Here is a 14,889-nt window from a genome sequence, read left to right on the forward strand (position 1 = left end):
TAAGACTGCTTTAACTGCCCTGGCTCAGTGCTAGAGAACCCTGGGAATTGTAGTTTTGTGAGAAAGAGCTCTGGTGCCACAATGAACTACAATTCCCATGCATCTGAGGAAATACGCTTAAGTCTAGGAAAGCTCATGCTGCCAACTTTTCTTTCAGTGAGTCTCAAAGGTGCTACAAGATCTCTCTATCATCATCACCATTATTATTATTATCATTATTATCATTATCAAATCCAAATGCAGCTTAAGAACTGGACTTAAATTGGCAACACTGAATCCTGTAGACTCATTCTCTGGGGCTGTGATATGGAAGTGTGCAGGCAATTCCCTTGTTCAACCAGGGAATCCTGGGAATTGTAGTTTGTTGTGACATGAGACACTGCTTTTACTGGCAGCCAGGGCTCCATGCATGAAATTCTGGGCTTGGTGGTTTGTTGTGCCCAGAATCCCATCATCGCAGGGAGCCTTGCAGTTAGAAGCAGTGCCAAACTGGATTATTTCTGCAGTATGGATGGCAATGGAAAAGAGAACGAAAAAGAGAGCCACAAAACAAACTTCTTGGAAGACAGAGCAGGGATGCCAACTTACCAGGTGCTCTGCCCATGCTCAGAGGCATATTTAATCACTAACACACACACACAGTCTCAGGGACATCACATTCACATCACACAACTAACTAGTAGGGCAGCCCATGGAAGGGAGGGAAGATGGAGATAAACACATCCCTGATTATTCTACCCAGGTGCTCTGCCCATGCTCAGAAGCACCTTTCCACCTCTTTTTCTCCTCCATTCTTCTACTTTTTCCCTACTAGATTTTCCTCCCATCGACCCAAATGGTCCTCCTCACAGTACAACAACAACCCTGAGAGGTAGGCTTGGGGCACTCTGCCCAAGCTCAGGAATTCAGAAATTCAAATGTCACTCTCAGGCACAAACAGTAGTCCCAACATCAACCCATGATACCATTATCAACTATTGTCTTTGTGATTGTGTGCCTTAAAACTTATGGCTTACTTGGAAATTCAAGGCAATTGGGATTAAGCCAGCCAAATCCCTCACTCCTCCTGGGCAACACTTTGTGCCTGGGTTGGTTGCTTGCCCAATGCCTGCCTCTCTCTCTCTCCAGCAGCCGCTTTGCCTGGAGCGGAGCCTGAATGCCTGAGGGGGGGGGGGGCAATCAATCACTGTCCTCCTCTCTCTCTGATTGGCTGAAAAAACTGTTAGTGTGATTCCAGAGTTGGTTGGTTTGCTCTTTGCTCCATTCTGAACTTCTGGCTCTCAAAGGGAGTCGTTGGAGAGAGAGAGAGTGTGTGTGTTTTCTTCAGCCCTCTTTCTGATTGGCTGAAACTGTTACAATCCAAAGGGTTGGTTGCATGCTGCAGGCAGCTTTCAGGCTGGAGCTGAAAGTCGCCGAAAATGCACTGAAATAGAGGAGGGCACGGAAATCACACCAAAAGCTCTGAAAAGTCACCGTTTTCGTGTGAAAGTCGCGAAATTGGCAACACTGCCTGTGAGAGTGGGGAAGGGGGCGGGGCCTTCCAGCTCCTCTGCCCCCATTGGCCAGAATGAAGAGGGGAGGAGCTTCTGCCTCTCTATTTAGCTCTGTGTGGGGGAAGAGAGAGTGAGGAGCAGAGAGTGAGAAGTGAACAGAGAGAGGAAAGGAAGGAGAGAGATAAAGACAAGGAGGGAAGGAAGGAGGGGAGAGGAGAGGAAAGGAGAGGAGAGGGGAGGGGAGGGGAGGGGAGGGACAAGGCCTGGAAGAGGTAGGCTTCACTGCTGTGCTGAGGCCTCCAACTGTGAAGCGCTGAGGTGGTGGCCATTTTGTCATTATTATTATTATTATTATTATTATTATTATTATTATTATTTTGTGCTGCTTGTGACTGTGGGGAATAAAGTTCTGGAACCTTCTCTGAGGCCTCAGTTGAACAAAGGCTCCTCTTTCTCTCCTGAGGCTCCAGTGAGAGAAGGAAGCCAGGCTCCTTGGGCCAAAAGGAAGGAAGTGTGTCTCTTTGTGTGTCTTTTCTTATTACACAGCTCTGCTCCTTCTGGGGAACATGGGGTTCAAAAGGGATCAGAAAAGGGAGGATAGTTTTAATACAAGCCTTATTCTTCTTCTTCACAAACATTGGTCTTTGGCTTCTAAGAGGAGGCTAGTCCCCCAAAAGAGGCCAAAAGTGGCTCATTTGGGAGGCTTTAAAAGCCTCCCCAGTTTCTTACTAAGAGATTTTCAGGGAAGAAGGAAGGAGACAGACCAGAATAACTCATATTACCAAGAATGAAGCAAGACTTGGGTGCTTCTACCCTTTTACAACCGACTCAGGCTGTATCTGCACTGAAGAAATAATCCAGTTTGAAACCACTTTAACTCTCCTGGCTCCATTTTGTGGAATCCTGGGATTTGTAGTTTGTTGTGGCATGAGAACTCTCTGTCAGAGAATGTAAAATCCCAGGATTCCATAGCACTGAGTGGTTAAACTGGTGTCAAACTGCCTTATTTCTATAGTGCAGATGCAGCCTTCTTGGGAAAAGGGCTGATGATGGGGAAAAGCACAGGGGAACTCTGGAGGTTTCAGCAGATGATTTATTTATTTATGATGTACTCATTTCACATCTAGTTACAGGGACATAACCAGGACCCTCTCCAGTTCCCCATCCCCTAATCCCCCACTACTCTCAGAAGGCATGGAGTATCTGTTGTTTAGGGGAGCTGCAGTGAATCAATGCTAGGTCCAGGGGGCTTTGTTTATTGCAGAGGGCGGAAGGGGATGCCCACCTCTGCATTGGCCCAAAGGAGGCATATGTCACCTGCGTATGTCACCAGCAGGATGCTGTTCTCTGTGTCTTTGAGTGCTGCTGGGTTTCTTGCCAAGCCAATATTAAATGTGGTCCCTTTTCTCAGGAACTTCATCTCGGCCTCCTTGTACACGGCTTTGGGGCCTCTCTTTCTGGAAGTGACCAAGTGCAGGGCCACCAGGACCCCTTGACCACCTGATGGCTGACACAGAGGCCAAGCGGAGGGAGTTGGGCTCCAACAGAAAGAGGCTGTCGAAGTACAACAGCTCTTTGGTGAGTCACTATCCTATTAGCTTCATCTGTGTCACTGCTGGGCCAGTTTATGAAAGGAAGCAAATAATATACTGTCTGAGTTTGGCAGAGATAGTCCTGGTTAATTCTCTGTCACCCCACTTTTTCAGGGGCTTTTAAAAATGTCCCGGTTTCTCTCTCCTCTTCCCACTTTCCCCTTTCTCAGCTCACTTCAGTTCCTGAGTGCAATTGAGTTTGCAGCGCATCAACTCAAAAGTGGGGAGAGAAGAGGAAAGAAGGAGATGGCCCTTCGCAGGAGGTTGAAGCAAAAGCAAACTGCTGTGCCTTTCCTAGCTTGTGTGATCTTCCTCATAAACAACTTTGGCCATCTTCACTGCCTTCTGGGTTGCTTGTCCATATGTGTCTTGTTTTTCCCATCAATCAAGTGTTGGGGGCTATGGGAGAATGTCTCTGGATATAAATTGGGGGTAGGCCCAGTGACCCTTAAGCCCAGAGTGCTCCGCAGAACTGCTTTATAAAAATGACATTTGCCTCCAAAATGTGGCAAGAAATGTCTAAATGCACCATAATTCTTTGGTGGCTAAATGTACTGTATGTGTTGGGATAGTCAGTATCCTAATCCATCATCAATATCCCAGCCATGGCCTAAATTATATTGTTGATTATATTGCATATTATATTGAAAAGATTCAAGACAAACTGGATCTCAAAGGCATTAGCTTTTTTCTTGCTGACAGCATTTAAAGTTTATTTCCTGGACTGAATTCTAAAGTGATCAAATAATATTTGGATGCATCATGTGCTTTCCTCCCCTTTTGCTTAGTCACTCTCTTGATGAGGGCTATTTTCTGTTGCAGGTGACCTTTGCGGATGTGGCAGTATATTTCACTGAGGACGAATGGAAACTGTTGACGAAGAAGCAGAGACTGATGTACAGTTCTGTAATGATGGAGAATTATGAGAACGTGGCCTCTGTGGGTAAGGAACCAGAATCCACTACCATTATAGAATCATAGAGTTTGAATAGACCACAAAGGCCATCCAGTTCAACCCACTTCTGCCATGCAGGAATACACATTCCAAGCATCATCCAGCCTCTGGTTCAAGACCTCCAAAGAAGAGAACTCCACCAAACTCTAAGGGAGTATATTCCACTGTCGAAGAGCTCTTACTGTCCCAAAGTTCCTCCTAGTGTTTAGGTGGAACCTCTTTCTCTGTCATTTGCATCAATTGTGGTGTCTCTTTTTCTCTGTAGCAGGAGAAGCAAGCTTGCTCCATCCACAGTACAGCCCTTTCCAATATTTAAACATGGATATCATATCTGCTGTTAATTTTCTTTTCTCCAGGGTAAACATACCCAGCTCTCTAAGCCGCTCCTCATAGGGCTTGATGGTTTCCAGATCCTTCACCATTTTGGTTGCCCTCCTCTGGGCATGTTCCAACCTGTCAACATCCTTTTTGAATTTCGGAGGCCAGAACTGGACACAGGATTATTCCAAGTAAGGCCTGAACAAAGCTGAATAGAGCAGCACTATTACTTCCCTTGATCTAGAAACTATACTCGTATTGATGCAGCCTAGAATCACATTGGCCTTTTTAGCTGCCGCATCACACTGTTGGTCCAAGTTCAACTTGTGGTCTACTAGGAGTCCTAGATCCCTTTGAAGCGTAGTTTAATTGTGATAGCAACATCCAGTAGAATATTTGAATTTGTAGTTTAGTGAGGCACTATTGCTCTCCACTTTATAAGGATTCCAAATACTGCATTGTAAACTGCCAATTGTCAGAAGCAGGTTCTGTGGTTCATCCAGAATGGTATTGGGGTTTAGGGGGGATTGTTAGTAGTTTAAATGCTAGTAGTTTTAAGTAGTTGGTAAGGATATTGGGGCCTAGAATGGCTTTGGGGAAGGGAAGCAGTTGTGGAGGCTATTAACTGCCTGGTCTGTGAAGTCTGGGTGGCAGACATGCCCCCGGGGGGAGAGGCACATGTGAACGGTGGAAGAAGATGGCAAGAGGTACCTTGGCAGCCGGGCTGGTTAGGGGCTGAAAGGGAGGAAAAGGGAGGAGTGTGAAGATAGTTAATGACGGAGGGAAAAGGTTTAGACACTTCAGAGACAGCTTAGACTTATTAATGGATCCTTCTGCCTGAGTTTCTCAATAAACCTTTTGGTGGAAGCAAAGGACTTTTAAATTCTGAAACTAAGTTCCGCCCCCAGATATCTCACCAATGCTAGGATTTTGTAGGAAGACAGCATGGAGATTACTAGTAATGCATTTCTCATTGAAATGGTAGCACATCTCTGAGTATGTTTCCTTTTTTGGCCCTCTTCCAGCCTTTTGAGGTTCTGCTTCACTTCCCCAAAGGGATGCAATGGGATACTGAGGCACAAAACTTTATTCCTATTTTAAGGCAATACAATGTGCGGTTGCCCCTGAGATCCCCAGGGGGCCAATGTGACGCCCCCAATCCCCAACAGTAGCCCATCCCTGTCTTAGATATGTCTTAATACTGCTCCCTGGTGCTTGATCCTCACCAAAACAGAAGTCCAGGTCCCAGCCCCCTTGCTTTGCCTTTCCCAATGAGTAATTTGTATATGGATTATCCTGCCTTTCTCAACAAATGAACCTTTAAGTGTCCCTTTTATGCATCACATAAATGGGTGTGTGTCTGTGATAGAGAGAAGGAGCGAATGTGAAAAACAGAAAGGCAGGAAAGAGATGGTGAAGGTGAAATACTGAAGCAGTGCAGATGGGCAAGAAGGAAGGTTGGAGAGCGGAGGGAGAAAGGGAAGGAGATTAGGCTTAAGAGGGAGATGAAATAACAGATATAGGATGGGGGACACCTGGCTGAATGAAACTACGTGTGAAAGGGATCTAGTAGTCCAAGTAAACCACAAGTTGAACATGAGTCAACAGTGTAATTCGGCAGCTAACAAGGCCAATGCGATTTAGGTTGCATCAATAGAAGTATAGTGTCAGGATCAAGGGAAGTAATAGTGCCACTGTATTCTGCCTTGGTCAGGCCCCACCTGGAATACTGTGTCCAGTTCTGGGCACCACAATTCAAAAAGGATGTGGAGAAACTGGAGCATGTCCAAAGGAGGGCGACTAAAATGGTGCAGGATTTGGAAACTATGAGGAACGACTTGGGTAACTAGGGATGTTTAGCCTGGAGAAGAGAAGGTTAAGGGGTGATATGGTAGCCCTGTTTAAATATTTGAAGGAATGTCAAGCTTGTTTTCTGCTGCTCCAGAGACTAGAACACTGAACAACGGATGCAAACTGCAGTAAAAGAGATTCCACTTCAACATAAGAAGGAACTTCCTGACAGTAAGGTCTGTTCGACAATGGAACAAACTCCCTCTGAGATTTTGGTGGAGTCTCCTTTCTTAGAGATCTTCAAACAGAGGCTGGATGGCCATCTGTCAGGGATGCTTTGATTCCTACATGGCAGAATGGGGTTGGACTGGATGGCCCTCGTAGTCTCTTCCATCTCTGTGATTTAGGACTATGGGAGCCAGGAGGGGAAGGCAGGAGCAAAGCCAGGATTTCCTAGCTCTGTGCGGAGAGAAAGGGACCTCTGGGAAGGGCCAGGTGAGGGGCCTTGGGGATTGGGAGGCAGCCACCAACCTCACAGATTATGCTAATAATAATAATAGGTTTTATTTGTATTTACCTGCCTCTCTCAATGGAGTGAGGCGGTATTACAACCGTAAAATAGCCACAAAACAACAATAGCATCCAATTTACACACAGTAAAACAACAAAACGCTTAAAACTCAATTTGGGACAAATAAAAACATCATTTAAAATGCACCGTTGTGATCAGAAGTGGAATTTTTCCTTAAGTTCTTTACAAGAGGTCAGCTGGGTAAGCCTGCCGGAAGGGATCCGTTTTAAGTTGTTTCTTGAAAGCATCCAAGGTGGTGTTAAGACGGATCTCCTCCGGCAAGTTGTTCCATAACTTGGAATTGCTTTCGCATGTTTCTTGGGTGGGGAAAGAATTGTCTGAAACTGAATTAAAAGAAATGGGTGCTTGGTGGAAATACTTCAGCCAAAAAGGATTATCACACCGGCTCTCAGGTCCTTCTTGGCTCTGAATTCTGGTCTGAATTCTGGTCCCGTTCAAAGCCAATGTATAGCACAGTCTGAAGGCGACACTCCCAGAGTTCAATAATAACATAGCAGAGTACAGTAGCAAATCTCCAGATATAGGCATTGGCAATGCATTAACCACTTTCCACACTTAAAAATAACTCACAGACCCAGTTGATTTCCTCCAAGTCCTTGGAGGTTCTTTAGCTTGAGTTGCAATAGAAAACAAATATGTACCAGCTCTCCTCTCTGACTTTCATCAACTTCACAATCTCTTGTACACACAACTCCAACCCACATCAATCCACATGTGAGCTGTATACTGTATTGGCTGTGATTCATCTCCTGGTGCCACACAGCATGAAGCATCCTCTGCAGTTAGCTTGCATCATGCCATGTGCTCTGACTCAAGACTCTATGGCAGTCTCACAGGAAATGATGCCACTTTTCAATCAAAGTATTTTTACATATATATATTGGAATATTTTTCAAATGCCTGACTATCTGCTTCTACTGATTTCCTCATCACAGTTCCGCTTCAATTTCTTCTTTGGTAGCTCTGAGTAAGGATACAGTCATTATATGGATTTGGGGCATCTAGAACAGGGTCATGCTCAGGTCACTCACACCAACATTATTAATTTAATCTCAAATAGGGAGGGATGAACGTGGGGCTAAATCTTGGGGCAACACTTTCCTCCCTTAACACTGAGATTCAGTCTTGTCTGTCATTGTCCTCCTTTACAGAAGAATTTGTCAGCCACGAGAGAGTCCACACAGGAGAGAAGCCACATAAATGCCAGCATTGTGGGAAAAGATTTTCTTGGAAGTCAGTCCTAGAGATGCATCAGAGAGTCCACACAGGAGAGAAGCCATACAAATGCCAGCATTGTGGGAAATGTTTTTCTTCCAAGTCATACCTATTGGCACATCAGAGAGTCCACACAGGAGAGAACCCAAACAAATGCCAGCATTGTGGGAAATGTTTTTCTTCAAAGGCACACCTAGTGAGACATCAGAGAGTCCACACAGGAGAGAAGCCATACAAATGCCAGCATTGTGGGAAATGTTTTTCTCAGAAGTCAGACCTATTGGCACATCAGAGAGTCCACACAGGAGAGAAGCCATACAAATGCCAGGATTGTGGGAAGTGTTTTTCTTCCAAGTCATACCTATTCGCACATCACAGAGTCCACACAGGAGAGAAGCCATACAAATGCCAGCATTGTGGGAAATGTTTTTCTTCAAAGTCATACCTATTGGCACATCAGAGAGTCCACACAGGAGAGAACCCAAACAAATGCCAGGATTGTGGGAAATGTTTTTCTTCCAAGTCATACCTATTGGCACATCAGAGAGTCCACACAGGAGAGAACCCAAACAAATGCCAGCATTGTGGGAAATGTTTTTCTTCCAAGTCATACCTATTGGTACATCAGAGAGTCCACACAGGAGAGAACCCAAACAAATGCCAGCATTGTGGGAAATGTTTTTCTTCAAAGTCATACCTATTGGCACATCAGAGAGTCCACACAGGAGAGAAGCCACACAAATGCCAGCATTGTGGGAAATGTTTTTCTTTGAAGTCAAACCTAGTGACACATCAGAGAGTCCACACAGGAGAGAAGCCACACAAATTCCAGAAATGAACTAACATTATATTTATCAAGAAGCAAAACAAAGAATATATTTTAAATCTTGTGGTGATAAGAAAAAGCCCTTGTGATTTCGTGTGTTAGGTTTGTATGTCCATATGCCTGTTTATGTTTTTCAATTATATTTTGTTATTTTGAGGTTTTAATTGCCTTTATTATAGATTATTGCTTTCGTTTATAAATTTGAGTGGGGATCATGGTGGTGGAATAGGTTAGTTAAACAGAGGGGTGGGATTGGCTGCAGCTGGTTAGAACAGTTATGGGAATGATAGCATTTGGAATTTGTTCGATGTTGGCTGAAGAAAGTTGGGGACAGGTATTAACAGAAAGGGCTATTTTCTGGGAAGGGCAAAGGGGGCCTTGTTATCTGTGGGACATAGACTGTGGGAATTGGAGGGGGGGCAGGTTTGGACGAGTGTGATGTTTTAGGTTTTGGGGTTTTAATGTTTGGTTTGGGGAGGGCAGCTCTGACTTAAACACTGAATTTCTGATTATGTGTTTGAAATAAAGTTTTTGTTGTTTCAACACACTGGCCTCATTGATGTACAGAAATTCTGCATTTGCACAAAATGTACCCTTTCTTCTCTCCTCAGCCCTCAGCTCCATTCACAGCCATAGAAACAGAGGCAAACACACGTATATACTCAGAGAGACAGAGCTATATGTACAAAGCAGAGACTTCCCAGCCTTTCCCTCCTGAGTCGAGCTGCACAGCTTGGGCTCCATTCCGGAAGGAAGGAAGGAAAAAAGGCCGTAGTCCTTCCCTTCTTCCAAAGGCCGCCAGCGGAATAAGCAGCGGCAGCAGCAGCAAAGGCCTTACGATCCCTGCGCATGCTGAGAAGGGGTCTTTGGGGCATCTGAAAGGAATGAAAGTGCCAAGGGAAGAGAAGCATAAAGGGACTGCTGAAGTCGGGGGGGTGGGGGGGTGGAGATCTGGGACCTGATTAGGCACCTTCCTCCTGGAACCCATTATTAGAGCCTTCCACAGCTAACTATGATACTTTAAATGACTATTTCACAGATAATATCTCTCAGATAAGAGCCAAATTGGACGTCAGCATTATTGCGGAGGCTATAAGTGAGGTGTCCCTGAGTAAGATCATACTGGATCAATTTGAATCTGAGTACTGAGAGTGTGGACAAGCTCCTTGGAAGTGTGAAGAGGAGAACTTGCCCTCCCGACCCTTGCCCTTTTTATATCACCTGAGATATATCATAGATGCATCTCTTAGTTAGGGCTATTTTCCATCATGCTTAAAAGAAGCGGTGCTACGGCCCTTTATGGAAAAGTCCTCCCTGGATCCCTTGGACATGAACAATTACAGACCAGTCTCCCATTTCTAAGCAATATGATTGAGAGGGCAGTTGCTCTTCATCTCCAAGCGGTCTTGGATGAAACAGATTATCTGGACCCATTTCAAACTGGCCTCAGGATGGGATACGGAGTCGAAACTGTTATGGTTGCCTTAGTAAATGATCTTTGCTTCAAGGGGGGATGTAACTTACCAAACTTTAAGCTGTATTATTATGCAGCTTGTCTCAAATGACTAGAAGAATGATTCAAATTAGAAAACAATAATTTATTGAATATAGAAAAAGCTAACCTGAATCTTGGTATACATGCATATATGTGGTATACAAAACCAAAAGATGATAATACTTTTAACCATCATGTTATAAGAAGATCATTGCTTAAAGTATGGTATAAAATGAGACATCTATTTTGGGTGTCACTGCAAGAAGCCTATTACAATAGAACAAAGAACAAAGATACTCCATGGCTAAGATATGGAGATTTAATAAACAAAACAGCAGAAGGAAAATACAATATGAAATCTATGGAAGAACTTAATGAAAAAGGAAACATGAAGGATTGGTTTTTATACAACCAATTAAACAGTCGTTTTAAGGCAGATAATAAAGCTCCTGAGTTAACGATGGATAACAATGCAATAGATAAAATTATGATGGACAAAAAAGGTAAACACATATCCAAATATTATGAACTATTCAAAGAAAGAGATCTAGAAGATGAAATTATTAAACACAGCATGGTAAGATGGGCACATGATATAGATAAAACTATAAGTATAGAGGAATGGGGAAAATCTTGGAAAGGAACAAATAAATTCACTCTGTGCCAAAACTATAAAGAAAATGATATCAAAATGTTATAGAGGTGGTATCTAACCCCCCAAAAACCCACCAGATATACAAAACTGTCAATACTAAGTGATGGAAATGCGGGGAACCCGAGGGAAGCTTCTTTCATATTGGTGGACATGCATTAAAGGTAAAGGATTCTGGCAAAGGATTCATGGAAGCATCCAAAACATTCTGGATATAAATGTTCCCTTTGAACCCAATTTATTTTTACTAAACATGACACACAACATAAAGTGAGTAAAATACAATAGAATTGTTTTATATATGGTCTCATGTGCAAGGATCTTATTTGCTCAAGTTTGGAAATCTACAATTAATCCTTCTATCGAAGATTGGTTGATTAAGAAATATGAAGCTAGAAATATGGATGTAGTATCTGCTTTACTCAGAGGGAAATCAAAAGAAGATTTAGAAATGGAATGGAGTTGTCTTAAAACATTTGAAGAAAAGGGTAATAAAATCCCGTTAAATTAATAGTTAATATTTGGTCGATATTTGGTAATTAAAATACTATCATGGGAATATCTCAGTGTAATAAGAAATTTGAAAATAAGAAAAGGAAGGCCCACATCATTGTTGTTGGAAACGCCACACACGGAGTTGTATAGCCACATTCTTTGCTGCTCCTGGCCTTGCTGCAGTTGAGTGATTGACAGTTCAAGGGTGGCGACACGCTCCAACGCTGCAATGGTCAAAGGAAGTGTTTAGACTTTGCTTGTTGTTTCTTGCTTCCTTCACCCTTAAATATAAGGCCATTCAGACTACATTTTACCCTGGTTCCCAAACCGGTTTAAAAGTTGGAAGTTCACACTCACACCAATTTTAACACAACTCGATCAGGGGCTTGCGCAAGAGATCCAGGACGAATCCCCCTTAGTGTGGTTTTCTGAAAGTGGACTATTGACCCTTTCTTTTTGAAAACAACCGGCTCTTCCCTGCTGCCAGCAAATATGAACTCAGCCCCGGTCATGATTGGGTCAAGTTCAGGGGGTAGATTGCCCCGATTGAGGTCAAGGGTAGTAGGAACTTGTTTCTGGGGAGATTCGATATGGGGCACCTGGATCTGCCCAGTTCTGTCCAGGGCAAATGAGGGAGTGGGAATGGGGCCTTTGTGAAGGTGGGGGGACTGGCCTTCCTGGTGCTGGTCCTCCAGGTGAGCCATGCATTGGGCAAGGAGTCCCTCTCCTCATTGCCTGCAGCCTCTGGTTCCACTGGAGGCAGGGCCTCTTCTCCAGCATCACCTGGAACAAGGAACAAGAACAATGGAGAACAACAGATGCATGTGTGCATGTGTGTTTGTGCAAATACATCTGTACATCTGTGTATATATATGTATATGTATATGTAGGCATCTCTATCTAAGTGCACTCAGACTTATACCTTTATGAGCCATCCCTGGCCCTGATTAGCTGGAATCCCAGTCCCTCCCACCATCCCTGGCCCTGATTGTCTGGAGTCTCAGTCCCAGCCTCCTTGTGTTCTGGCGGCCATTTTGTTCTGCTTGTGACTGTGGGGAATAATGTTCCAGAACCTTCTCTGAGGCCTCAGTTGAACAGAGGCTTCTCTTTCTCTCCTGAGGCTCCAGAGTCAGAAGGAGGCCAGGCTCCTTGGGCCAAAAGGAAGGAAGTGTGTCTCTTTGTGTGTCTTTTGTGTCTCTTTTCTGAGAGGGTTTTTATATTACACAGCTCTGCTCCTTCTGGGGATCATGGATTTTAAAAGGGATCAGAAATGGGGAGGAGAGTTTTAATACAATCCTTATTATTATTCTTCACAAACATTGGGCTTTGGCTTCTAAGAGGAGGCTAGTCCCCCAAAAAGGCCAAAAGTAGCTCCTTTGGGAGGTATTTAAAAGTCTCCCCAGTTTCCTTATTAATAGATTTTGAGGCAAGAAGGAAGGAGACAGACCAGAATAACTCATATTACCAAGAATGAAACAAACAAAAAGAGAAACAAACAACAACAAGAAGAATAAGGATTAGACAGAAAAACAAACTGCTTATATTTTAAAAAAGCAAAACCATTTTTTACAGGATAAAAATTCAATTTGGGTGCCTCTATTCTTTTACAACCGACTTAGGCTGTATCTGCACTGCAGAAATCATCTAGTTGGAAACCGCTTTAACCCTCCTGGCTCCATTCTACGGAATCCTGGGATTTGTAGTTTGTTATGGCATGAGACCTGTCTGGCAGAGAAAGCTAAGTGTCCCAAAGGTAAAATCCCAGGATTCTATAGCACTGAGGGTTAAAGCGGTGGCAAAGTGCCTTATTTCTATAGTGCGGATGCAGCCTTCTTGGGAAAGGGGCTGATGCTGGGGAAAAGAGGAGGAATGCAGAAGGAAAGGAGGACGGATGGAGGGCCACCTGCAGCTGGACTGGCCTCCCTGAGCGGTCAAGACCTGAGCTGGGTTGTGGACAATGGGCACTCTTAATATCAATACTAATATCTTTCACTATTGATTGTAATTAATCAGGTTCCTCCTTTCAATAGCATCAGGAAAATGGTCAGGTGTTGTTAAGGTTCAGAAAACCTGTTTGGGTCCCTTCTGACTTTGGGGCCCTTTCATCCTCCATTTTAGGTTCCCTGAAGGCGTCAAACTGCCAACTCCAATGCACTGAGGCAGAGGCGGCCATTTTGTGTTCTGGCTGCCGCTTTGTGTTCTAGCAGCCATTTTGTGCTGCTTGTGACTGTGGGGAATACTGTTCCGGAACCTTCTCTGAGGCCTCAGTTGAACAGAGGCTCCTCTTTCTCTCCTGAGGCTCCAGAGTGAGAAGGGAGCCAGGCTCCTTGGGCCAAAAGGAAGGAAGTGTGTCTTTTTGTGCCTCTGGTTCTCCATTTTGGGGCAAAGGAAGGAAGGAAGGAAGGGGTCTGTGGGGGGTCTGAGGAAGGGAGGCAGGGAACTCAGGGCCAGTGGGGAAGCTGGGCTTTGGGGGCTGGGAGCAGTGTTGCCAACAAGCCTCAAAGATAATTCCCCAAACGTTTGGCCAAAACTCACCAAATCCCTCCCATATCTCACCAAATACTGATTTCAACTCTCAAAATTACCATTAAAACCAATCACCAAAATCACACCAAAGGCTCTGAAAAGTACCCATTTTCGTGTGAAAGTCACAAGATTGGCAACACTGGCTGGGAGAGAGAGGTGGGGAAAGAGACCCTCCCTTTGGGCCCTAGCTGGGGAGGGACCACCGGTACTTGCCTCCCCCTTTGGGAAAGGAGACCCCCTCAGCCTCCTGAACTCACTCCTGCCACTCATTCCTAGGGCTGGGATTCAGAGGAGTATCCTAGGTATTGTCACCTTCTGCCCTCCATGGCCATTGGCACTGACCTTTTCCCATTGCCTTCCCTCCCTCAGCCCTTGGACCTCCTCCTCCTTCGCACTCAGAGCAACCCTTCTCTACGGCTGAGGAGACGGCCTCTGACCCAGGGAAGCTCCGGCCATAAAGGACTGCGGAAGAGGCCTTCCTGGGGCTGCAGGAATCAGGGTCTTTGTACTGAAGGTGGGCCTTTATTCCTGGAGCTGAAAGAGGACTTTGTTTAAATGCTTCAGTCCAGGATTGTGTGGAAGTGTTGCAGCTGAGAGAGTGAGTCCATGCTTTGCAGGCATAAAGCCCCAGATTGAGTGTCTGGCAGCATTGTCTTTCCAGAAAGTGGAAGTGAGATTTCCAGACCCAGACACACAGTGCGCTAGTGAGTCCTTTGTGTGGGGACTGTGTGTATGTGTTGTTTTCTAGAGCTTTGTGAGATATTTGTTTCACTGGGTTTACAAAATGAATTTACATAGGTCTTCACTTCCCAAAAATAAGCATAATCCAGGATGCAATCTTCACTCATAAACCTATACATTTATATATTTTTGTTGTATAAATGCAACATATTCAGAAGTGTGCATCTTTTTAAAAAATATACAAGGAAAAGTGAAGAA

General features: G+C 44.4%; 1 protein-coding gene across 1 annotated transcript in view; it reads left to right on the top strand.

The window, feature by feature from the left end:
• Nucleotides 1–13,628, top strand: part of LOC149290402 (uncharacterized) — a 42,707-nt gene extending 29,079 nt beyond the window's left edge. Inside the window, exons 2-4 of the mRNA XM_089489321.1 lie at nt 3,908–4,028; nt 7,893–8,372; nt 13,543–13,628. Coding sequence (XP_089345447.1) covers nt 3,908–4,028; nt 7,893–8,372; nt 13,543–13,628 — 687 coding nt within the window. The remainder of the gene's footprint in view (nt 1–3,907; nt 4,029–7,892; nt 8,373–13,542) is intronic.
• The last annotated feature ends 1,261 nt before the right edge of the window (nt 13,629–14,889 follow it).

This window comes from Sceloporus occidentalis, unplaced genomic scaffold (assembly GCF_023333645.1).
Source record: "Sceloporus occidentalis isolate IW3139 unplaced genomic scaffold, rSceOcc1.0.p SCAF_39, whole genome shotgun sequence".
Lineage (NCBI taxonomy): Eukaryota > Metazoa > Chordata > Lepidosauria > Squamata > Phrynosomatidae > Sceloporus > Sceloporus occidentalis.